This window comes from Rhinolophus ferrumequinum, chromosome 8 (assembly GCF_004115265.2).
Source record: "Rhinolophus ferrumequinum isolate MPI-CBG mRhiFer1 chromosome 8, mRhiFer1_v1.p, whole genome shotgun sequence".
NCBI lineage: Eukaryota > Metazoa > Chordata > Mammalia > Chiroptera > Rhinolophidae > Rhinolophus > Rhinolophus ferrumequinum.
The window spans coordinates 75,292,254-75,317,547 of record NC_046291.1 but is presented as its reverse complement, the minus strand read 5'-3'; the positions used below and the strand labels follow the sequence as shown (position 1 = coordinate 75,317,547).

The window sequence follows — 25,294 nt, the reverse complement described above, 5'->3', positions numbered from 1 at the left end:
TAATGGTGGCCTCATAAATTGAGATTGGGGGCCTTCCCTCCTCTTGAGTATTTTGGAATAGTTTGAGAAGAGTAGGTTTTAATTCTTTTTTGAATGTTTGGTAAAATTTACCTGTGAAGCCATCTGGTCCAGGACCTTTGGTTATTGGGAGCTTGCTGATTATTGATTCTATTTCATTAGTAGTAATTGGTTACTTTAGGTTTTCTGTTTCCTCTTGATTCAGCCTTGGAAGATTGTATGCTTCTAGGAATTTATCCATTTCTTCCAGATTATCCAATTTGTTGGTATATAGTCGCTAGTAGCATTTTCTTAACATTTTTTGTATTTCTGTGGTGGCAGTTGTGACTTCTCCTCTTTCATTTCTGATTTTACTTATTTGGATCCTTTCTCTGTTTTTCTTGATGAGTCTGGTTTAAGGTTTGTCTATTTTGTTTATCTTTTCAAAAAACCAGCTTTTGGTTTCACTCATCTTCTGTATTTTTTTTAAAGCCTTTATTTTGTTTATTTCTGCTCTGATCTTTATTATTTCCTTCCTTGTACTCACTTTTGGCTTTGATTGCTGTTCTTTTTCCAGTTCCCTTAGGTGTAAAGTTAGACTATTTATTTGAGATTTTTCTTGTTTCTCTAGGTAGGCCTACATTGTTATGAATTTCCCTCTTAGGACTGGAAAGAATCATAATTTGAAGGAAAAAATCCACTCCAAAACTTTCTTCTGATTTAGAAATGTTAAAAATAGGAATGGACAGAGTAATTCAGAAGAAATCTCTCCAATGGGAAGAAAAATGCTAGAATTCTGTCCATTTTATATATTATGTCTTGTTTCTAGGCCCAACTGAGACGCTGTGTTTATTGGCTGACACCAGGATCTCCTAGAAGAGACAGTCTCCTTTAGTCAGCAACTGCTAAGCATATCAGATTGTCCTGGTAATGACTGTAGAAAAGGAGGAACACAATATAGAATGTCTGTGTGCAAAATGACATGGTCTTGTAACACATATTGCATTTTTTTAATTTTATAAACAGTATTAATTATGTATCTGCATGTGCTATTCTACTTAATCCTTTTGACAATAACATATACAAGTTCAGTTCCAAATCTTGTTACTCCAGTCTTTCCTTGCTTATTACTTAAAGTTATTAAGATCTACTCACATTAGGTATCAAAGGTAGACTGATTATATGGAAAAGAATAAAAGATTCTTAATATTGTAATAATATCACATGCTCTAAATTTATTGCTTAGGAAAAGGTTCTCCAGAATGAGAAGCCTCGTGAACCAAAGTCTTAATTAATTAAATATGCTTACTGCCAGTGGGTATCAGAACAATTTATTTCTGGTAAAGAATGAATACAAAAGAATAGTCGACTATATTAGTGTATTTGGTGAGATATCCTTTTGATTAAATAGTTTGCTTTAGAGGTATATGTAAATTAAAAGAAGAAACAAAGATGCTTAGCGGATGCTAATAATAATCAATTCATTTATGACTATAGTTCTAAAGGTGAGTTTTATCAGAATAAATGAAGCAAAGCAGCTTCTATGGACAATAGAGCCTAGTGAAAAAAGGACTAAAATCCTACTTCTGATATTTAGTAACTGCAATTCAGGGCAAACTACAAACTAGTCTGTAACTTTCCTCATCTGTAACAATCTGGTTAATAATCCTCAGTTCAAAGAGCTGTTGAGGGGATTAAGTGAGATGATGTATCTGAAACAATCTGTAGTGCTTGGCAAACAAAAATACATAATAAAGGATGGCTGTTATTATTATTATTGTTGTTTTATTCTTCAGTTATAGAAATGGGAATTTAAGAATATCCTAGTGAATTTAATAGCCACCATTATTGGGCAAAAGATAAAGTTTGCTATATTTTACAATCAGTTACGTATCGTAAGCACAATGTGCCATTGTTTAGCGTCTAATGTTTAAATTGATAATTATAAATAAAGGCATCTAAAGCGGCAACTATTACATATGCAAATAACATGGTAAGCACTCAATATATGGCAGTTACTAGTCACAGCATAAAGCTACAAATACGATTTAAATTAAAATCTGTGTTTGCGTATAAAGGCACACATGTCCATAACTGAATTTTTCTTCTCAGCATTGTATCCTTAATCCTGTCAAATGCCACCATTAATCCAGTCACCCGAGCCACAATTAGCCATCACCCTCGCATCTATAATCAATCCCTGAACCAACTCCTCGTTATCACCCAAATATGTCTTTCCTTTCTTGATATAGTTTAGATACTCATCTTTCCTTTCAAGAACTAATATAACATCATACCAAATCACTTTTTTATAATAATTACAACTGAAATTGGGGGGGAGTAAATTGTCATTTCCTCTTTTCTCTTCTTAGAATTACCGGAAAGCAACAAGGAGAACTAGGAATGGAGTGTGAACATAATTTTCCACAACAATAAGACATCAAAAACCCTGAACCACACACATTAGGTGGAAAAGCTGCCAAAAATAATGAAGATCAAACGGGTGTACAGGTGGAAGTGGAACTAGGATACCCTTAGATTGTCAGAGCGCGCGGGCAGAAGGTGCTTCTCCAAGGTGTGGAGTGTGCTTGAGTGCAAGGCCAAACATCCTTCCTTGGCAAAATCATCAACAGGCTTGCTGACATTCAGTTTCCCCACGCCTGGTTCAGTCTTGCGAAGCAGAGAATAAAGTGCTCAGTAAGAGATCAGACACAGAAGTCTTTTTGTAAGAAGTAATCTGTTTGATAAATATCTTTTCTGAGAAGATTGCAAAAGTACACTGACTGGTACACATGAAATAATTTGTTTTCTGACTACATAATTCATTCACTTTCATGAATTAGAATGGCACTGAGAGTTGAATTTCCCATGAACATCCTAAACTGGGTAACCTTTCAAAAAGGTAAACGTTAAAAATAAACAAACAAACAAAAAACCCATTCCTTCTGTTTCAGACACAAAGTTCATGGAAGTTTTTTTTTTTTTTAAATGGAATCTGTATCACACTTTCTAAATGAGAACTTACCCCAAAATTCAATATTATGTGTATATTCATTTATGACCTTATTTTCATTAGGAAGAAGTCCACACATGGTCTAGAGAGCAGTGTGTATTGGAGGAGCAGAACTGAAGAATTACTATGTCATTTTTTTTTTGTATATAGAGTTTCTTCAATATTTATTCCAATTTTGTTTTCCATTCTTATACTTTTTAATTGTTGATCCCTCTATGCTGCTGCTGCTTCTTTTTTTTTTTTGAGGTTAAGACATTACATTTAATTTTATTTATTTATTTATTTACTTATTTATTTTTAAGGAGGGCAAAGCTCAAAGTGGCCCATGTGGGGTGGGAACCGGCAACGTTGGTGTTATCAGCACCACGCTCTAACCAACAGAGCTAACCGGCCACCCCAGCATTCTTATACTTTTAATACTTTTTGACAGTTATTTAAACTTAAAAAGTTAGAGTATATATTAGTACATTCTAGATTAGGGAAATATTAAAATGAGGCACAAATTTAACCATTTAGGCCAAAGAAAGAAATTAGTGGGTTAATATATTTTTGCAATTATAGGACAGATAGATAATAAATGTTTCTTATGAAGTGTTTCCATCTGTAAATTGGGTTCACAATATAAAACTCTCCAAAGAGAGGTTATACAGGGTTCTTTACTTGAATATCAATTACCTTGATGAAGGATGCGAGGTATTCTAAATGATAGATAACAAAACATTGTGGTTGGTTCTAGGGTCCATTTAATTGGTAATATTTTTAACAGTGTATTATTTGAAGCACAAAAATTCAGAACAACAAAATCTCTTATCTAGTGTATGGTTTTCGCCTTAGGACAAAAATATGCTTGTCTAAAGTAAGGAATTTATTCAATAAAGGAGAACTGAGTACCAGTGTACCAAACAAAACTTGTACAAGGCACTGGGATACAGGTATAATTAATGAGAACAGGAGACCCAACCCTCAAGGAATCTAACTTCCACTAAAGGAAAAAGGCTGTTCCCTCTGTGCTATTATTTTAGAAATAGGAAGCAAATTCTATTGCCCACAAACCTCATCTATGGCTGTTAACGCCTGAAGTTCCGTAAGTCTGGAGCCTTCAATATGTCTTAATAGTACAGCTTTAGCAAGGTACTTTGGTCACAGTAGGTATGTACGAAATACTGTTTAATAGATTGATGGTTACATAAAGAAGAGAAAATTCCCTTTTTTTGGTTTCAGTTCAGAAAAGCAGGTAAACAAGCAACCTCTTTAAAATGTAAATATACTTATGGAGATAAGTTATGAAGTATTAACAATAATTTATACATTAGTATGATTTGATTTTAAAGTACGTTTGTACACATGTGTGTATCTTGTATTCTTTTGGGATTACAATATTGAAACATCACTAAAAGACTATAAATGCAGATAATTATAGAAGATAACATCAAGAGGACAGGACTTTGAAATGTGAAGAATGTATAGGAAGGGAAACAATTGTGTGAAACATCAAACAAAAGGAAGTTTTGGGTGCCTGGGCAATATGCATAGCTAAAAGGCTCACGCTAGGAGGAAGGTATCATATAGACAGTACATAAAAGTGAGATGGGGCAGTGCCTTCTATGGGAAAACTTCACCCATTTTACCTTTGCTAGAGGCTGGCTCTTACAGTAAGACTTACATCTGCAACACGTGGTGCTTTCAAAGTGGCCTCCAGTTGGGCAGTTTTGCGCTCTGCCACAGAGAAGACCAGGGCTTTCTATGACCTCACTTAAGGCTGGAGATATCCAGCTGCCACTCCGCAACTTAGCTCTAGCCCAGGAGCAGCCCCAAACACGAGCGAGCAGGTCCGCCAGACTGTTTGCCTCAGTTTTAAAGTTACAGGTGGAAACATGAAGGAAAGCCCTGTTGCCAGTCCTGGTGGAGTCTTTCTAGGCTCCCTGAGTTCAGGTGCATGCGCAGTTCGGCGTTCTTTCTTGCAACATACGTGGCTCAGGAACTGAGGAGGGACGAGTCTAATGGAATCCGTCTTTCAATTATCCCCACTTCCTCAGTGAAGCGTTGCCTGACTTTTCCAGGCAGAATTAGTTGCTTCCTCTTTTGGGTTTTCACTTATTATGTTGTACTGCAATTATCTGGGAGCTCTCTGAGGCAGGGGTCTCAAAAGAAGCCCTATCAATACATGTGTAGAGAGATAATATTTGAAGTATTAATCAATGTGCTTAATGGGCTTCCTCCCTCGGTATTACCTCCTTTGCAAATCCACTCCTCCCCCACCCCCAGCAATGCGAGCAAGAATATGCTATACTCTCTGCCGTTAAGGTATTTCTGTTATAAAACAGAAATGCAAAGAGAAGGCAAACAAGTGGTTAACTCCTGATTTTTACCTTAAAATTCTGACTCTGAGGTGTAAACAACAGTTTTGGAGAATGATACTAAGGTTTTTCTCAATACTCTCCCCATTCATAACCTGCCCACTACCCCCACCCCCTGTGCAAAACAAACAAACAAACAAACAGACAAACAAACAAATCTGAGCGGAGGGAGGTAAGTTGAAAAGGCTAGACATACTCATGAATGGACAGTCAAGGATAAAAGCTGGGAGAAACGGGGTGGCAGACAGCCAGTTTGTTGACACAGGGACCCCAGTGTTGTGTCTTTCCTCCTAGAATGCAGGAAGGTAGCAGCTTTGCAAGGGCTACTGAGGCCAGCCTGGTTGGGATGGAGGAAAATAAATTGCCTAGGTCAGGGAGGAAAGAAATCAAGTTTTCTGAGGTCATGGGAGAGCAACCAGATTGTCCAAAGGCCCTGAGTAAGGTAAAGTTACCCGACAGCCAGCATGGCACAGGTGGCACTGTGGCATGCTGAGGGCCCCCTGAAGCACCCACTGGCATGAACAATGCAGTGTGCGAGCAGATGAGAACTCAATGCAGTGGACACCAGCTCTGTGAGGTGATCACCAAGACCCAACCGGACGATGCTCTCTTCAGAGGATGCCAGGGTGGCCATGTGTCAGTCGAGACCGAGCCACCTCCCCTGATGCCCCCTAAGCATCCTTAGAACTTAAGTACTACTTAAAGGATCAATAAGCAGAACGTAAAGTTTACTGAATTATTATGAAATCATTGAGAGCATCCTGAGGTAACTCAGTTGAGTTATAGAGAAACAAAGATTAATAATGATGGCAAAATCTTACATAGTGCTTATGTGGATCAGGAACTGTTCTAAGATCACTGGATAGATTAAACCATTGCATCCTCACAACTCTGTGAGGTACTTACCTACCATTCTTCCACTTAATTTATAGCCAAAGAAACTGAAACTTAGCAAATTTAAGCAACTTGCCCACGTTGCCCAGCTGGCCCAGTGTTCAGCGACAGAGCCAGTATTTGGCCCAGGCAGTCTGGCTGCAGTCTGAGCTCACACATGACCATCTGGCATGCAGGGGCACCGGGGTGGCCAACTTCCTTGTCTCACGTAAATATGTGTTGAATGTGTAAATAAATGAACGAGTGAATGGTTATATCTTAGATTCCTTGTACTTGGTATATAGTTCATTTAACAGGGCTCTTATACTAAATTACAGGTAAAAAAAAAAAGGGCAACGTTATTCTAATAAATTTTATAATAAATGCTTTGCACAGAAACATTTTAGGTTAAGCAATGAATGTGTCTTGTTGTCACTTTAATTTTACTTGAGACATTCCTACTAAGTCATCTTTGCTCAGCCCAAAGCAGATTTTGAGATATTTTGTTTTATTAGCCCTCCACACGTCTTACTCACTTCACCTACTAAAACTGCCTCTTATTTGGTCTAAGTCATTTTTAATCCTTACCCATGTAAATAATCCACCCATGTAAATTATGTTAAGACCCCATAATTTCTACTACCTATCTACTATATTATATAAAAAAGTCTTAATATTTTAGATTGATTCCTTAATGCAATAAATATCCATTCATAGAACTGTCTATTTGGTGGTAATTATGAAGTGAAAGCACTGAAAAGTTTGACCATATAAAGCTTCATTTTATTTCAATGCCAAAGAAGTATGTACCAGATAAACAGAGCCCAAAGGAGAAAGGTTAACTTAAAACAGAAGGGTACACGACAGGTAAGTGCCCCTCCCAAACACCCATCTCCTCCAATCACCTGTTCTCCATTGTCATGTCCCGAGAAGGCATGAGTTGGCCCTTAGAGGACGGTGATGATTTAGACAGCCCTGGGGGAGAAAGGATGCCATTGCAGGTGAGGTATAGAACATGAACAAAAGCCCTGAGCTGGGAAAACAGCGAGGGAAACTACCCTCCAGTTCCTGGTTGGGGGTGGGGGAGAGAGAGAGAGAGAGATTTTTTTTTTTCAAGTACTCTTGAGATTTGACTAGAGTGAGATGGAGTTATGCTGTGGAGCAGGAATTGCAAAGTGATGGCTGTGTTTTGTCGTCAGTAAGAGCTGCGCAGTCGGCCTGCCCCTGATGGAGTGGTGGAGCTCTCCAATTTACCACAGCTCCCAGCTAGCCTTTTTCACTCATTAAAGCTACCAGCCTGGTCCCTGTGATTTCATGATCCTAGAACAGTGGTTCTCATTCCCGCATGCTGCAAACCTTAGGGAGCTATTAAAAACACCAGTACCTGGGCTCCATCTCTGATCAATTGAATCAGAATCCCTCAGGGTGGAAGCCTGCACTTAGGCATTTTCTCATGTGCAGCCAGGCTTGAGCACCACTGTCTTATGAGGTTCTGAACTGATAGTTTAAGGCAATTCCATTTAAAAAATTTTTCTTGCAGACTAGTAGTTCTCAATGCTAGCTACACATTACAGTTGACTATTACGCTTAAAAAAAAAAAAAATAACTCCAGGGCCTTATTTTCAGAAATTCTGGTTTAATTAGTATTAGGGGAACAGGTATTTTTAATTAAAAAATAACAAAACAAATAAACCCTCCTTATTTGAATGAGCAACCAGGATTAAGACTTCTGATATAGGAGAGTGAAAGTCACAGAAGGGTTTTGAGCAAAATGACATGAAGAAAGTATTCTGTTGGGATAGTTACCCTAGAAATGAACTGGAGGGTGCTGAGGTTAGAGAAGAGAAAATGAGGTGGCTATTACAGTAGTCAAGGTATACATTAATAAGGATTAGGACCAGACATATGGCACAACAGTAAGATGGAAAGAAAATAATCTATTAGAGAGATTTTGTGAAGATCTATGTAATTGTTATACATTAGTCAAATCCCTCTGCAATTTCCTACTCTCACACTGCTCCTCAAACAAGTCTGAAATCCAACATCAAATGACCTGAGTGGTCTAACAAGCAAACAAACAACCTTAACTAAGAATTTACTTTGAAGCTGGCTGGAGCTCCCGTAAGCACCTGACAGAGGCAAACACACATCCCTTTGGGAGAAATCCAGATACACCTCAGGCAATTCTCAAAGAATTCCCTTTGATAAAGTTCTAAAAACTATGGGCTCACAATCAAAAATCAAAAACACACAGCAAACTAGGCACCATGAGCAAAGAGAAAAAAGACCGCAGACCTACAAAGGTTTCAGATATTGGAATGATCAATATAAACATGGAATATAAAAGTAGTATGTTTGAAGCATTTACAGAAACAAGACTAAATATATGAAGAGCATGGGACTATTAAAAATGACCAAATAGTTTTGAAAAAGTAACAAAAAAGAAGTTTGAGCGATTAAAAATATAATGATTGGAATGAAGAGATAATTAGTAAACTCAAAGATAAATGGAAATAAATTATCCAGGATCTATTATATAAAGTAAAAAGACATGAAAAATATGAAAGAAAGGTGAAGAGATACGAGATGGTGAGAAAGATCAAGGTACAGAAGCCTAAAAGGAGAGCAGAGAGAGAATGAGGCAGAGGCAATATTGGTAGATATAATGGTGAATATTTTCCAGAAGTGATGGAAACCAGTTCAAAGATTTAAAAAGTCTAACAAATCCCAAGTAAGATTGAAAAAGAAACCCATTCTGACACATATCATAGTGAATGTGAAGCATACCAAAGACAAAGACAAGATCTTCAAAGTAACTAGAGAGAAAAGCCTGGTTATGTAACTTCTCAATAGCAAAATAAAGCTGAGAGAATGGAATCTCAGCCGGGAATTGTATTCTCTGGGAAAAAAAAAATCCTGAAAATAAAAGATATTTTTAGATAACCGTTTCTCACTAAAAGCAATTCTTAAGGATGTTCTTCAGGCAGAAGGAAAGGTCCAAAGCGCGCGAGAAAATAATAAGCAAAGAAAGAGCTAAATATGTGGGTAAGTTTGTATATTAAAATCACTCGGGTAAGTACTTCAAAAAATCAAAATAGCATGTGAGTTCTAAATGATTAAACAGAAATATGGAATGAAAGAAATATCAAGAATGGCAATTAGGTGTAGTAGATTTACACAGTGAGTTTGTAAAAACGTCCTCATTTATACTTTTCCATATTGTTTAAAGCATTTGTAATAAATATATAATGTTTACAAAAAAGTTACATATTATTTTGTCTTTCCCTTTACCTTTTGTAACACTTATCGCAGGTAAATTTTGTTTGATTAAAATCTGTTGTAAATTCCAAACAGGCAAGGACTTGTGTATGTGAATTTTTCCTTACTATCATATCTTCAATGCTTAATTCACTAACTGACATGTAGTGTATGCTCAAGAACTATAAAATGAATGAATGACTTCATACTGATTGCATATGCAGCTTTTGTTAGGTTGAATAATGTCCCTCCTCCCTCCCAAAATAAAAAGATCTCCACATTTTAATACTTGGAACCTGTAAATGTTACCTTGGCAACAAAGGAGTTTGCAGATGCTATTAAATTAAGGATTTTGAGATAGCGAGATTATCTGGAATATCTGGGAGGGCTCTAAATGCAATCATATGTATTCTTATAAGAGGAAGGCAAAGGGAGGTTTGATACAGACAGAAGAGAAAAAGGCAGTGTGACCCCAGAGGCAGAGAATGGAGTGACGCAGCCACAGACTGAGGATCAGGCAGCCATCAAAAGCTGGAACAGGGGAGAATCGTTTCTTCCCTAAACCCTCTGGAGGGAGCGAGGCCCTATTGACATCTTGTTTCAGCCCAGCGACATCAATTTCAGGCTTCTGACCTCTAAAACTGTGAGAATAAATTTCTGTTGTTTTAGCTGTCAAGTTTGTGGTAATTTTCTATTACCACATAGTAGCCATAGGAAGCTAATAGAAAGTTAAAGTGAAGAGGAACCAAACAAGAGGCATTTGGAGCTGCGTGTGAGGGTCATAAAGGTACCACTCATAAATAGGAGTGTAAAATAACTTAGTGGAAAAAAAGTAACACTTAGAATTTCGACATGTTATATGTTAGAAAATGGCAAGGACCCTGAGAATATATGCAGGCATTACCTACCTGTCTCTCTTCCTGGACAGTGAGCTCCTAAAGAACAGATAATTATGCCTTTCTTCTTCGGATTCCTGGAAGCCACCTATCACGTAGCCATTCAGAACATGTTTGGGACAACAGGCCCACTCAGACCAGACTTTTTGCTGAAGACACTTGTAAGAATGCCCTGACTACATTTCACACCCATTACAGCGGATAATCAAGAGTTGCCTATTTCTAGTGGCTGGCTACAGTGGTACAGTGGCTGGCTTTAGAAGAAGCTCAATAACATTTTTAAATGAATGAATAAATCTAAGAAAAAAAGAGTTACTAGGTGCTGTCCTTAAAAGTGATCTGCATGTTTCTTAAAAAGTTAAACACAGATTTATCAGACAACTCAGCAATTCACGTCTAGGTGTCTACCCAAGAAAAATGAAAGCATATATCCACACAAAGACTTCTGTGCAAATGTTCAGAGGAGTATTATTCACGATAGTAAACCAGAAGAAACAATCCAAATGTTTATCAAATAATAAATGAATAAACAAAACTATACCCATATAAGGGAATATTATTCAGCATTAGAAAGGAATAGACTACTGACACATGCTACAACATGAACAAACCTCAAGAACATTGCCCTCAGTGAAAGAAACCAGGCACAAAAGACCACCTATTGTATCATTCCATTGACATAGACCGTCCAGAAAAGGCAAGTTTATAGAGAGAGCAATCAGATCAGTCGTGTCTTGGGCAGGGGTGAAAACAGGGATCGGCTGCAAAGGGGCAGGAAAATTCTTTCTAGGATGATGGAAATGTTCTAAAACTAGATTTTGGTGATGGATGTGCAAGTCTGTAAATTTACTAAAAACCACTGAATTGTATATTAAAAATGCGTGAATTTTGTTATATATAAATTATATCTTATTAAAACTATTTTTTAAAAAAGTAATGTGCTTGAAAACATGACACTTATAAAGGTAAAAAAGTGTTTTTTACCAAATTATGTTTGGTAAAAAAAAACTATATTACTATGTAACTTTTTGTATAGATTCTATCTATCTATCTATCTATCTATCTATCTATCTATCTATCTATCTATCTATCTACCTATCTATCTATCAATCTACACACACACACACACACACACACACACACACCCTCCATACAACTCCTCCTAAAACAGCATTGCCATTCCTAAGTGAAGGCTTATGGCAGCCATTTTGTCAAAAACGGAAATAATTTGTGATATTGACAGTGTCGGTTCTTGATGTAAGAGCCTCAAAAAACATTTTTCCCTCCAGGTTTAGTAATGCCCTAACAATCATAAAAATGTGAAGGGACATTTGGTACCCTTTTATAGACTTCATTTACAAGGCAGATGCTGCTCCTTAAAAGTGTTTGCTCTCTAGCTTAATTCCATTTTTCTGTACAGTATGTACTTGTTTGGGGTAGGCTGAAAATGAAGACGAAAAAAGATGACTTTATTTAGCTGTTTCTTTTCTTTTTCTAGGAGAGTTAAGGGGAAAAAAAATTGATTTTAACCAATAAAAGGGGGCAAAAGTAATAGTCCTCTGTGAGATAATGAAGTACTCTCTATTATTTACTAATAATATTAGCTAATGTTTATTAAGTGTTTACTCTCTGCCAGGAACTGTGCTAACTCATTTACATATATCATCTTCTCTAATCCTCAGAACAATCCTATACCGGAGTTAACATTATTCACATCGCATAACGAAGAAACTGGTTAGGGAGTAGGTGACCTGTCAGCAGGCCCAAGGCAGGGGTGGTGCCTGTGACAACCAGGCCTGTACAGAGACCAGACTGCCCCGCACTATCACTAACTGGGTTATAACTGCTGCCCGCAGAATGAGTACAAATGCAATGTTTAAAATCAGGAAACTTAAAAATGAAATTTGTAAGATTTGCAATCCATATATTCTTTAAATGTTTTACAGAAATTGAACAGATCCATGCTGACAACTCCCAAATGTCTATCTTCAGTCCTGATGGCTCATCTGAATAATCAAGATGTGTATATCAAACTTGCAACTCAAACGTCTACTTGCAGGTCTAAAAGATATCTCTAACGAAAAATGTTTAAGTGCGAACTTTCTGAACCTTCTCCTAAGTTTTCGCCATCTCTGTAAATAGCTCCTACATTTATCCATCTTTAAAATATATCCCAGTCTCCTCTTACATCATTGCTACTGCCCCAGTCAAACTACCACCATATTTGTCTGGATTTTTGTAGTAGTGGTCTGCATTCACTGGTGGCATTAAAAACTGGATTAAAGGATGTATAATGACAGAGTGCTATGCAGGTGCGTGTATCAAAAGGGCAGCCCTCTTCCACAGGGCCATTCAAGTCCCCAAGTCAAAGGAAGCACTGATATCTTCACCAAGTGCCTTCTATGATTGCAGTGTCCAAGAGAAAGACAACATGGGGAACAGAGGTGGGACATTTTTATGCCCCACCTGGAAGTGGCACACTTCACTTCTGCTTACATGTATTGGCTGAGAACCAGTCATGCGGCCACACCAAAATGCAATAGAGCCTGGAAAATAGGGTCCAACTGTGTTCTCACCTCTCCCCCACCAAAAGAAGAAAGACAGAGGAATAGCTAACCGTCTCTTCCATACCTCTTCATTTTAAAACTCTAGAGCTCAGGTGGCAATTCTGATACTGGGGAAACAATTTCTCCTTGAAAAGAGTTCTTGTCAAAACCAAGGATGAGGCAGCATAGGTGAAAAGAGGCAGTTGTGTAAGGGATCACATCTAATTTCAGAGTGGAAATACCTTTCTAGAGGTAGCAGCCCTGAGAGCCTTGAGAGGTGCCAAAACAGTGATTTCATGCTAAATCGGATGGTAAGTAGCAATATACATGATACTAACAGAGGTTTACTAGAATGGTATTTTCTAAAGAAGTGCATACTTGAGGGCCTGTTTTCACTTATATAACAGGAAACGGTTTAGAGAGGAGGTGAGTTGAAAATATACATTGAATCACAGAGAGTTAATCAATTAAAGAAGTTGTACATTTTTTTTGATGGGGGAGAAATGACAACAAAAGCTCCAAATTAAGTCTCTGAAACTCAATTAATTATTCTCACATTAAGGACAGTTTATAGCACATGGGTAAAAGGAGAAGAATGATAGTGGTTTTGATTTTTATGTTGAAGGGACAAAGTATTTTAGGCAATAGAGGTGGTAAGAGCACTGTTTTGCTTTTGTCTATGTCTCACAGAGAAAATTGCCAGCAGGAACTGGTAGGAAGTGACCTCAATGGATGCAGAACAGTAATGAAGATAAAATAGGATTCTGGGCAATAATATTTTTCTACTGGTAAATACCCCTCTTTCAACATAAAGCCTCTTTTAAAAAAAATAAGAAAACAAAGCTTTCAGAAAGGGCTTGATACATTATTTATGAACATATCAAGTGAAAAAACACACCCACTCAGACATTTTCATAAAAAACTTTCCACTAATGTATCTAATTTTATTGGTATTAAAAAAAGCCAATTATGAACTGGAAAGTTATTGTTTGTTAAACTGCTATACAGCTTTCTGCAAATAGAATGTTTATAAACCACTTGGAATCACTTTTCCAAAGTTTCAGTTTCTGAAGGTCAAATAACTATGTAACTGCTTAATGAAGAAGCAAAGAAGTACCTCGAAATATCTCCCAGCTCTGATGGGCTTATATTCTGCTCCTTAGGTGAGGTATTAGCAAAGCTTATTTATTTTCATTTCCAAGGCTTTTATTTGCTCATTCCCTTGTGGTAAAGCTGATTTCCATGATGATTCCCTTCTTAATTTTAATACCCTTTTCACTCATCATATAGACATAAGAATTTTCCATAAAATAATGAAATCCTTGCAAAGGAAATGAAGACAACTCAGAGAGTAAAGTAAACTAGCTCTTTTTTCAATTAATTGATCCACTGTCATGTGCATATAAGATTTTTTTAAACCTAGGAAAATAAGGTTAATTAACATAAAAAAGCCTCCGTCCTCGAGATGCTGAATTTTGTATTTTACCCAAGCTGCCGTAAGTGCCTTGATTTCCCAGTAATGACCTAGTTCTCCTAATGAGGAACATTAACCCCTGGCTGTAGCTGTCCAGGACTTAATTGTCAACTGCAGCTGAAATAGGGGAGTTTGCCGATCAGCAGGTATGCGGTATATTAACTCATGTCATTTCAACCCCTAATAAATAAATCTGTTGCTAAGGCAACAGGAAGATCAGCTCTGTCAGTATTCTCCACGCCCCCCCGCCCCTCTTTTGGAGGAAACTGCCTCTCACACCAAGCTTAGGAGAAAAGAAGGAAATTAACTACATGTAACCATAATTAGAAGTAACATCATTTCTCATCTTAGAAACATATCTAAATTAATCAAAAAGGGAGCAAAGAGAGAAATGCTTTTGACTAAGATCGCGATAAATTATTTCCTTCAACAGGAGATAGGCACTGTGAGGTATACATCTGAGTAAGAACAAATCTCAAACATTTCGCCCTTTGTGTTTCTGAAATTTCCCCTTCTTTTGTTTAACCAACAAATGATGCCAGCCTGAATAGTGCTGAAATAGCTAATTAGTTACATAGCCAATAAAGATGATACAAAGGGAAAAAACCTTACATAATTTATAATAGTTATTGCTGTTTCATCTTGGAATTCTTTGGTGTGATTGAGAAAGAAAAAAAAAAGAAATAAAAATCTGGACACTGCACCTTAGTGTGGGAAACGTAGAAAAGCCACAGAATTGCATTCACTTGGGATTATAAACAGGAGTTTAGAAAATAATTTTGCTGAATTGTTTAAAAATGGTTTACACATCTGGATTATGGTAGAGGGATAGGATATGTAGGTTATAACCTACAAGGATATCTATTCCTTCTGGATTTATTTTCCAATGATAACTAAGAAATTATTTTGGTTTTAACCAGTTTGGGCCTTTCTTCCAAATGATCTTTTTCTACTACTCTTATGTTAAAACGAATGATTCTTAACAAAGTCCTGAAGGATTTGTATTTACAACTCCTATGAAGGCATTTCAAAAAAAAAAAAAAGCAAAATAAACAAAACATAAGCTTTGTAAAAGCAATACTGATCTCACGACCATCTCCACCTGTCATTTTATTAATTGAATTCCTCTATATTTTCACTGTCTTTCTTCCCAGGATGAGAAACTTGTCCTCAACTGGACTTACTGAGTATGAGACAGTAAGACCAATCACCAAAGAGTCACTCTATAATTCACCATCATCATTATCATCCTAAACAACATTAACTAAATAGCCAACATGCCAGGTATTCTGGCTACCTGCTATTAAAAAATATCCCCCAAACAAACAAACAAACAAACAAAAAGATTGTGTCTCTATCCTGGAGGACCTTAGAGTCTAAAACTAATGACACCATTTAAATCATGGAATGAGTAGGACTAGGAGGAAGTGTGGAAAGTGCAAAGTTTTGTTACATGTTTATGTGGTGCACTGGATTGCACAGGTTCCCTTGGTGCATGGAAACTCAGGCGAATTCACACAGCACTGGAATTTGAATTAGGGAACATGTCTGTGGAAGGTGGAGGATGTCGGGCCATCTCTAAAGAAACATGACGGTAACTATATGGAAAGATGGAAAATGCTATACATTAAGAACAAGAGGAGGGACGTTAGTTTTGAATAAAAGAGGAAAGAGTGGGCTAAATAAAGATAGGTCAGGTCAATAGGGATTGTGTGGAGAAATATTTAGAGACTAGGAAGGAAAAATATATCTAAATACAAACACAATCATGTACATGACATAAATGTCTGTAACAAAAAAAGAGATAATATATTTACCCACTTATCCATCTATCCATCCATCCATCCACCCACCCATCTGTATCACCTAGCTGTGTACTTTCCAAATCACTCACCCCTGATCTGTGTTGTTATGTACATAAGTCTGGTATAAGGATTTGATCAAGAGCTGTGATCAAAAGAAAGGCAGAGATGTGTCTAGCCGAAGATAACTGCCATAAGCATAATATAAGTAAACATCATCTTTTGCAGTAATTAATATGTTTAAGAAATGAGTCAAGTTTAGATGACTTTTTAACCCTGGTAGGCAGGAAAGGGTAACAAGAAATTCATGATATTCTAGAGATAACACCACCAAGATAGTAATGACTATATGCAGAAGTTCTTATGCTGACTTTGTGTGTTAGAAAGCTAAAAATAGCCCAAGAAGCCCTGAGAAACTAAATGTTGAATCTATCTTTTTCATATGTTCAGTGATTTAGAAAATAATTAGCAGCCATCTTTGCGTGGAATTTTGGAAATAACAAATGGGGTTTTTGGTAAGGCTACTTCTTTGGCCATGAATTCCCCAATATTTATTTTCATACTGATTAAGAATCCTGGAATAGATTTCCAGAGACTCATATGATAGCACCAGGTTAGAAGACAAAATAAAACTATTTGTTAATATAATGCCTAGTAATTTAGGCCAGGTATTTGACTAAAACTTTTCAAAGATTCTAGAGTTTTTGCCTTTTGGATGACAGAGTTCATTTGAAATTCTTTAAGGGCACAAATAAACACCCAAAACAAACAGACAAACAGAAACACTTCTAAGCAAAGAAATATAACTGAAGGAAAGTTACTGAATTGGGAATGGCTACAATCAATGAAGACCTTATTATTCACGTGAGGTTTGAGTGTCTAATTAATAGATAAATATAGAACTGGTTAGATGATCTCTTTCAAAGAGCAGTTACCCATTTTTCCCAGTCAATCTGAAATTAGCTTACTTACAATAATTAGTTACAGGGCAGCTATTCCTTACACTAAAGATATTTAACTGTGAAAATGGTCAGTGCAACTGGAAAGCATGTATGGAATTGTCTTTTTTAGAGATTAGGACAAGTAGGATGGATTCGCACAGGTCTGAGGAAGCGTGGTGGAGGGTGCTGACAGGCAGATGGCCAGACCATACCACCATCTTTTCCAGAACTATAATTCTGTCCGGATCATTTCTTCCTTAGACAAACAGATTTATCCAGAAGACTGAAATAGAACAAAGAACACAGGTATACGAAAGTTAGCCCTTTGCCTCTCCGTTCACATCCTGCTGTGGCATCTGAAGTCTGCCCTCTAAAAGTATTCTATTCTCAGGTAATGACCAGTAAAACCTAAAAAAAAATTAAGACAATCTACTCACCAAACTTTTTCTAAGCTATATGGGCAATAAGAAAACCAAGATAAGCTATTTTGGCCTGAAAAGTATTATCATCCAATCATTCAGCACACATCCTTTCAGAAGTCAGTTGTCAATTTTGTTTTCAAAGCTGCATATTTGTACCTCAGAGAGTCAAAGAACGAAAAATAGTAATTTATTTTACTCTCAAGTAGAAAACATAATTTTCTATTTTACATCAATCATTTTTCAGTCAGAAATCTCCAAAGTTTCTAAAAATATAGTATGTCAAATTCTTCCAATACTATATACATGATTTATCTCAGTATGCTTCAAATCTATCTTTATTTCTCAACGACTGGAACTTTTCCTTTCCAAATTCACACTGCTAACCATAACCAACATTGCGTAAATTGTGTTATCATTACTTTACAGAAAATACTGCAAATATCATATAGCTCATACATAATCATTCCCCTTTAAGTGAAAAGCTCTGACACTTTCCCCACATTCTAAGTGATGAGGTCATGGTGGAATTTATAATTTAGCTACTCTAACAATTTCAGTCTCCTAAATATGCCTCACAGCCTACTCCTACTTCATCTTTCTCACCCAGAGTACACCTGCTTAAGGGCCACTCAGAGAGGCTTTAAGATCAGAACGAAATTTCTTACAGATCTCTCTCCGATGGCTTCCTAACTACTGAGCCCATGCTATGACAAATTCTGTTTCGTCTGAGACAGTTTTCTTATATATCATGAACACTTGTTTGCTATCAACTCTAAATCTAAATGTTAGTATATTAACATTCAGGGCAAGAAAAATTCGTCTATGAGAACTAAAAATTAGGCAATTTTCATGACGGATGGAAGACATATTTTTACATATGTCATTATCAGTGCCATTTGACAGTTGTTCTCAAGGGGTAGCCTGTGAATTCCTGAAGGTATTCACGACCCTTTCATGGAGGCTGCAGAGTCAAACTATTTTCATAATAATACAAAGATGTGATCTGCCTTTTTCACTGTGTTGACACATGCTCTGATACTGAAAAAGCACTAATGGGTAAAACTGCTGGTGCGTTAGCATGATTCAAGGCAACGGCACAAAAGTGAACTAGCAGTCATTGTACTCTTACCCACGTGCACTTGCCGTAAAAGAATGAAAAAAAAAAGTCAGTTTCACTAAAGAAGGTCCTTGAAGAAGCATTAAAATTACTAATTTTATTAAATTTCACCCTTTCAAGAGAGCTCTTTTAATATTCTGTGTAATAAACTTGGAAATACACACAAATCACCTTTGCATACCAAGGTACAAGAACTGTTTTGAGAAAAGTATCCATATGATTGTTTTGAATTGTGAGCTGAATTAGCTGCCTTTTTCATGAAATACCAATTTTACTTAAAGAAACAACTGATAGACAAACCACGGTTAATCAAACTCGGGGATTTCACAGACATTTTCTGAAACACAAACGATGAGAACCTGTCACTTAAAGGAGAACAACAGATAATATTTGCAATGATCAAGTCAAGCTTTTAATTGAAAATCAGAATTTTGGAAAAACTGTATCAACATCGTGAGCTTGACAACTTCCCAATCATTAAAAATGACTCTGATATGAATGGTGATATTAACAATGTGATTTTTTGAAATAATGAACTGCGTCAGCATTTGGAAAATCTGTATAATTCAGTGAAGCGAAATTTTCCAAGTGGCCAATGCATGATGCTACAACATTTATTTAAATAGCTAGTAACAGAGCATGAAGAGTCACTGAGTGGTTTCAACTAACCTTAAAGAAACTCGTACTTGTCAACTTCCGGTGTAGTATCAAAGAAGAACATCTATACTAATCTGAATGGGTCATTAAAACACTCCTTCCTTTTCCAATTCTCTTTGTGGGGCAGAATCTTCTTCATAAACCTCCACCAAAACAACATATTGCAACACACCGAATACTTAAGCAGACATAAAAGTCCAACTCTCGTCTACTTAGACATAGATTTCCAAAAATGTAAAATAATATCACTCTTCTCACTTATTTCCCTGAGTTTTAATTTCTAATACAGTAAATACTGACAGGTATAACCCCAATAAGCAAAACTTCTTTGGTGTACCAATAATTTTTGAGAGTGTGAAGGAGTCTTGAGATCAAAGAGTTTGAGAACTGCAGCCTTCAGAGTGCTGTCTTTCAATGTCTTGTGAACTTGGTTTTTTTCTGTCCCTCCAGCAGTGTGTCTTTCGTGCTCATTATAATTAAGAGAAACTTACCTAAAAGTTGGCACCTGGTACAATGTTATAATATTTGCATAATGTTTGGGAAGAAAATAATTTAAAAAAAGGCATTGCCAATTACATCTATTTTTTACAGGTCTTTATGAGTCATTTCTATTAACTGTGCCTTGCTATACATGTTTATAACAAAACATTAAAGACTGGGTAGAAAGGAGAAAACAAATTACTCTGCAGAGAACCCAGCAACTCTGCTAAAATACTGTCAGTTATTTATCTACTGTCAGCAGAGGTTGCACACTATAATCCTTGACAAGCTCAGATTCAGAAAGAATGAAGAGAGGGGGCAAGCATTGCATTTAAGGGCCTGTTCTCATGCACAGACATTTTAACACAGATTTAAAGCCAGAATGTATCTTCGAGAAAATGTCACTTTTGATTTTGATACATATCCTAGCAAGTGGGCTCTACATTTGGTTGACTTAGTACGAGATATGTTAGAGGCTAACACTATATTTTAGGCCATTCATGATCCCAGCGTGGAACTAACACAATGAGGTCAGCATCACTTCATTTTCAGAGTTGGCTACTGCAACTGCATGATTTCATGGGCATATTTTTTTATGATAAGAAGGAGGGCTTTATTTTTGTTTTGTTAGGCAAGGTAATGACAGGCTCTAAGAGTCCTGTTGCCCTCTCTAGTGTCTGTTTCTCCTTTATGTTTACAGGAGAAACGATCATCAATGCATTCTCCTGTCCTAAATACCTCCTCTCTGGAAAACATACGTGTTGCATAAAGGCAACAGACTAAAGAGCTCCCTGCAGGCAATTCTAAAGAAAACCTCACTTCCAGCAGGTAGATTAAGTAGCTCGTAATACTGACCAGAACACGTGAAGTCCAAGGCTGGGGGAGACTCACACTCAGAAAGCCGAATAAGAAATGCGCCCTGGTCATTTCTAGGAGAAACCATGGTTTCCTTTATAATACAATTCATATTGACTGGTCAATTATTTGATTTCTACCCATGCGATCAGAGGTCTAAATAAATGTGTGCTTGTAACGGGGGATGTTGGATGAATGCTGAACCGGAATCTTAATTTTCTAATTCATATTCACCAATTAAAAATAAACTGTATTTTTATGAGCAAATTTCCATAAATCAGATGATAAAGCACCTACCACTAAAGGGTAGGAGTTCAGCTCACAACATTTGCATATATTCTCCTAAAGAAAATATAGGCGGTTGAGATTTTCATTGAAGAGTCTTGCTGCGCTGGAACTCTAATGGGCTTAGAACAGTAAATTTTGAAGAAACTGATTGCTACCCCTGTAGCTAGTAAATGTCTGCCTAGACCCAGTGGCATTTGAAAAAAGTGTTTTATCATAAAATTATCCCAGCAGAGTCCATTCTGCAAGATAACATCATCATCATCATCATCAGTACTCCATGCAGGACCCAACAGCTCTGGCACAATATTGCCAGTCATTTATCTGTTGTCAGCACAGGTTACACACTGTAATCCTTGACTGCCTCGGAATTAGAATGTCTTTGATGTCCCCACAAGAGTTTTTTGCCCGAAGGCTTTACCAATGCTCGGCGGCTCAGTGTTTATTCCTCGTAATCTTCCTCTCATCTCCAGGCTAGCAGTGACAGATGGTTATGGGCACACAATAGTATTAAGAGTTTGATATTTTTTTTATGCCGTGCTCTCTGTACAACAAATAGCTATCAGACGCGGGCCAGAGAGCTGACATGGCTCGCTTAGGTAATGGCAAACAAACAGCGCGGGTTGATGCTTTCTGTCATTTCCCCTCCTAACCCTGCTTGTTTTCATTGTATACTCTCAAAGGTAAACTATATTAACCTTATAGACTGTTATTAAAAAGATATATCTATATGAGCATAAAGTGCTTTTCTTTTCTCTTTTTCTTACTCTTTTGATTATGAAAGTAATACTGCTGACATATTGAACAAATATCGAATGTCAACATAAATTTTTAGTGTGTGATAATATCCCCCTTCATATAGCTGTGTGTCAGGCGGGAACCCGCGGATGATGCATAGCAGTAAATAACCCAAACAAAATTAGTTCTCTTGTCAGCTTCTACCTTGTATGTCCCCAGGCATCAGTAAAATTGACTGCACGCTAGATTTTCAAAATTAGCCCTAATGTTAGCTATGTGTCTGGCAACCTCCAAGTTTCCAATGTTCTACTATATTACCCGTAAGGATGAATGTGTTACTTTTATATTTTGGCATTTACTCTTGCTGATGCGGCTTTTTTTGCCTCTTCTCCAAATTAAAAATAATTTAGCTTTAACAATAAGAATGTGCACAAACGTAACTCTGCATCTCTTTAAGCAACTAACTTTGGGCAATTAAATTAAATTAAAGCAAAAATATACAAAGGAAGAGAGGGAATTATTCAATTTAATATTGTTAATTTTATTAACAGAGCTCTGTCTAATTTTGTGCGGCGTATTGGATAACATGGCTCTCCCTCTTCCCCCACCTCCCTAGGCTGGTTTGCAATAGGAGTCCACCAATTATTTACTTGAGCATTTTTATGATAACCCAGAATCAAACTTTTCAAACTGATTTTCCTGCAATAAATCTTACTTCAGAGACAACCAAAGGTTAGCAGAATAAAAGGAAAAGCTTTTCAAACGGGAGTAAATGATGACATCTATTTTACCTTGAAACAGGTTGATCTCGTCCAGATCCACTGTGTTTTAAAATACCATAAAAGAACTGAACCCTGCCACATTCTCAGTAAAACATGATTTAAAAACAAACGTTACTCCTTTAGAAAGGCGATGCTGGCAGTGTGACGTTGAATAGACAAATCCAAAAAACACATTCCACATCAACTTTGAATCTCTAAATTTTATGTTCATACATGTAGAGTCAAAGATGAAAATCCCTTTAGGTACCAGATGCTGCAGATCAATTGGGAGCTTCTGGAGTTTTAATGTGTGGGAGTCAAATCCTCGGCAAAGGCGCTTTGCCCGGCCGGTGCGCGGTGCTTATTCCGTCACCTGTAAATAGTTGCTCTCAGAAAATCGGACGGAATGATCAGCCCAGCTTCTCTGCAATAAAGAGGCCATCATCTGGGGGTGAAGTGAACTCTAATCAGGCCACATGCAGATTAAACTAACTGGGAGGAATAAAAACTAGATTAAAATGTTCATGCCTAATACCAGAAGATTATCAGGACATTTTACCTCTTTAAATCCTAATTTATAGGAGCCAGGGTTAAGTTTGTGAGTTTCTATTTGGTGCGATTATATGTTGCAGTTGATTTTCCTCTGTTTAGAAAAGATTCTGCCAGAAAGTATTTTGCTTGGCACAATACAGAGGCATTTGGGAGACTGGAAATTGTTTCAAATGCACTGATACATATTATGACAAGAGAAAAAAGAAAGGCACCCAGTTGAAACTGGTCAAATTAGTATACAATGGAAATTGGTTTTGTTTTAAGGGTAATACGGCTTTAGCAATGTGTATATATGAAAGTGTCGTAATGACAGCATATGTGTGTGTATACACACACACACACACACACATATATATAAAATCCTATTGTTATACTTTAAAACTTCTTGAACAAGATTTGATTTCCTAGAAGTGCTTAGCTAAGTACTGTTAGTTGAGAAAATTACTACGAATAATTATCTGTAATACAAAAATTCAAACTGAATAAAGTACACAACTATGTATATAAATGTACCGACACCACATTAGTACTACAGCCACACTAACATGATCTTTCGCTGAAGCTAAAGCTATAGCGACAACGAATTACTAAGTCAGCCATCAGAATAGGTCTTCTATTACCAGTTCTGGAATTCTTACTAAATTGGTGTGCCTTCAACTTACCACCTATGAGGCCAGACAATGTGCAGTGGTCTTGATTGATCATCACCTCCACTCAGACTGTCATGTGGATTCTGTTCCTTTTCCCCACGACGAGAGCTTGAATTTTTTGACAAGTTGCATGTTTTCAAATATGACTCCTGCATGAATGAGCTGCCCAGGTTTTCTTCTTGTGCAGCATCACACGGTCCAGGCTCTGCATCAAAATTCTTCAATAAATTCTCAGAACTTCCCTGCTCCCGTTGGAAAGGAAGTGCCACGGTTGAAGCTGCACCACCGTTTCCTTTAAGGTTGAGCATCTTCTGTAAATGTCTTGTTTTGTGCTTGGGCATGAATCTGTTATAAAAAGGGAATGCAATACGCCATCAGTGAAAATACTGTTTAAAATTTACCCCTCACCTTTCTATAAGAACATGACAATGATGTACAAAACTGAGAAAGATAAAGACAGAACAAAAATGTTAGAGAAAGAGCAAAGAGTAACAGCTATGAAGAGAAAGTTCCGAAGTTTGAAATTGGACCGGACTATCTTTGAATAGTTTCCAAAGAAGTTCTGTGGCTATCAAACCTGCACTGCACATACCATAAAAAATAAGAGTAGAGTGATGGTTTATCACTCCTCCTTCACTCATCTTTCTGGAGTGCCATTTTCCGTTTTCCAGTGCCCACATGGTCCAGTGCTTATTTTCTAGCCTTATTTCATTAACCTATAAAAATGCTTGACATTTGCTTGATTAACATTGGACAGTTACGCTCCCATGACTATTCTGTATTCCTGGGCACCTGTACATGCTTTTCATTAAATTGACCTTGTTAATATTTCTTGAAGTATATTTCATATCTTTTCATTATCATCTCTCCTCTATCTTCCCATAATGCTTTGTCATATAGAGTTAGATATCTGTGACTTGTTGATAGAAGCATCTACGTCAAATGAAATCAAGGAGTTCACCATTTCCTGATGAGCAAACCAGTAGTGCTTTGAAAACACAGTGGGAGAAAGATGCAAACAACAAACTAACCCGTCGTGGAACACAGGACATGAAGAATGGACATTCTAACCTTTAACACTGAGAACTAGAGATTAATTGTGACTTGGGAATCAAGAAAGGCTTAAAGAGAGTTTTAGCTGAAGGATTCTGAAAGGCAGATAGGGACAAGTTCTGGACTGAGGGAACAGTGTGATCAAAGGAAAGGTGTGTGAAAGAACAAGAACTCGTCAGGGAATATGATACAGCCCAAAGAGGCTGGGGTCAGGTCTTGGGATCTGAGGACTAGGGAGGCAGCCTGGGGTGGAAAGCCAGAGCTTTCTGAGTCCCTAACCCATCCAGAGACTGGGCCCCTTCCCTGGTTTGTTGAACAAGTGAAGGAAACGGAGAGAAATGGAGAGAAGAGGTAGGAGAGGAAGAACCAAGGAAGAAGGTAGTAAGGAACATTTGGAAGAGAAGAAAGTGAATCTGAGAATAATACCACATTACTGAATCAAAAGCCCCAAAAGAATGTGTAAAAAAAGACTCAAGAACCCTTAAAAATGGGTAAAATCAGATATAAAACACTGCAGAGGTGCTAGAGCACTGGAAACAAGGACCTTTTTTGGCCTTGTTATGTAGT

General features: G+C 37.1%; 1 protein-coding gene across 1 annotated transcript in view; it reads right to left on the bottom strand.

Annotated features, from left to right (window-relative positions):
* Positions 1-25,294, bottom strand: part of GTDC1 (glycosyltransferase like domain containing 1) — a 279,276-nt gene that overhangs the window by 38,508 nt on the left and 215,474 nt on the right. The window contains exon 6 of the mRNA XM_033113067.1: positions 23,687-24,019. Within this exon, the coding sequence (XP_032968958.1) occupies positions 23,687-24,019 (333 nt within the window). The remainder of the gene's footprint in view (positions 1-23,686; positions 24,020-25,294) is intronic.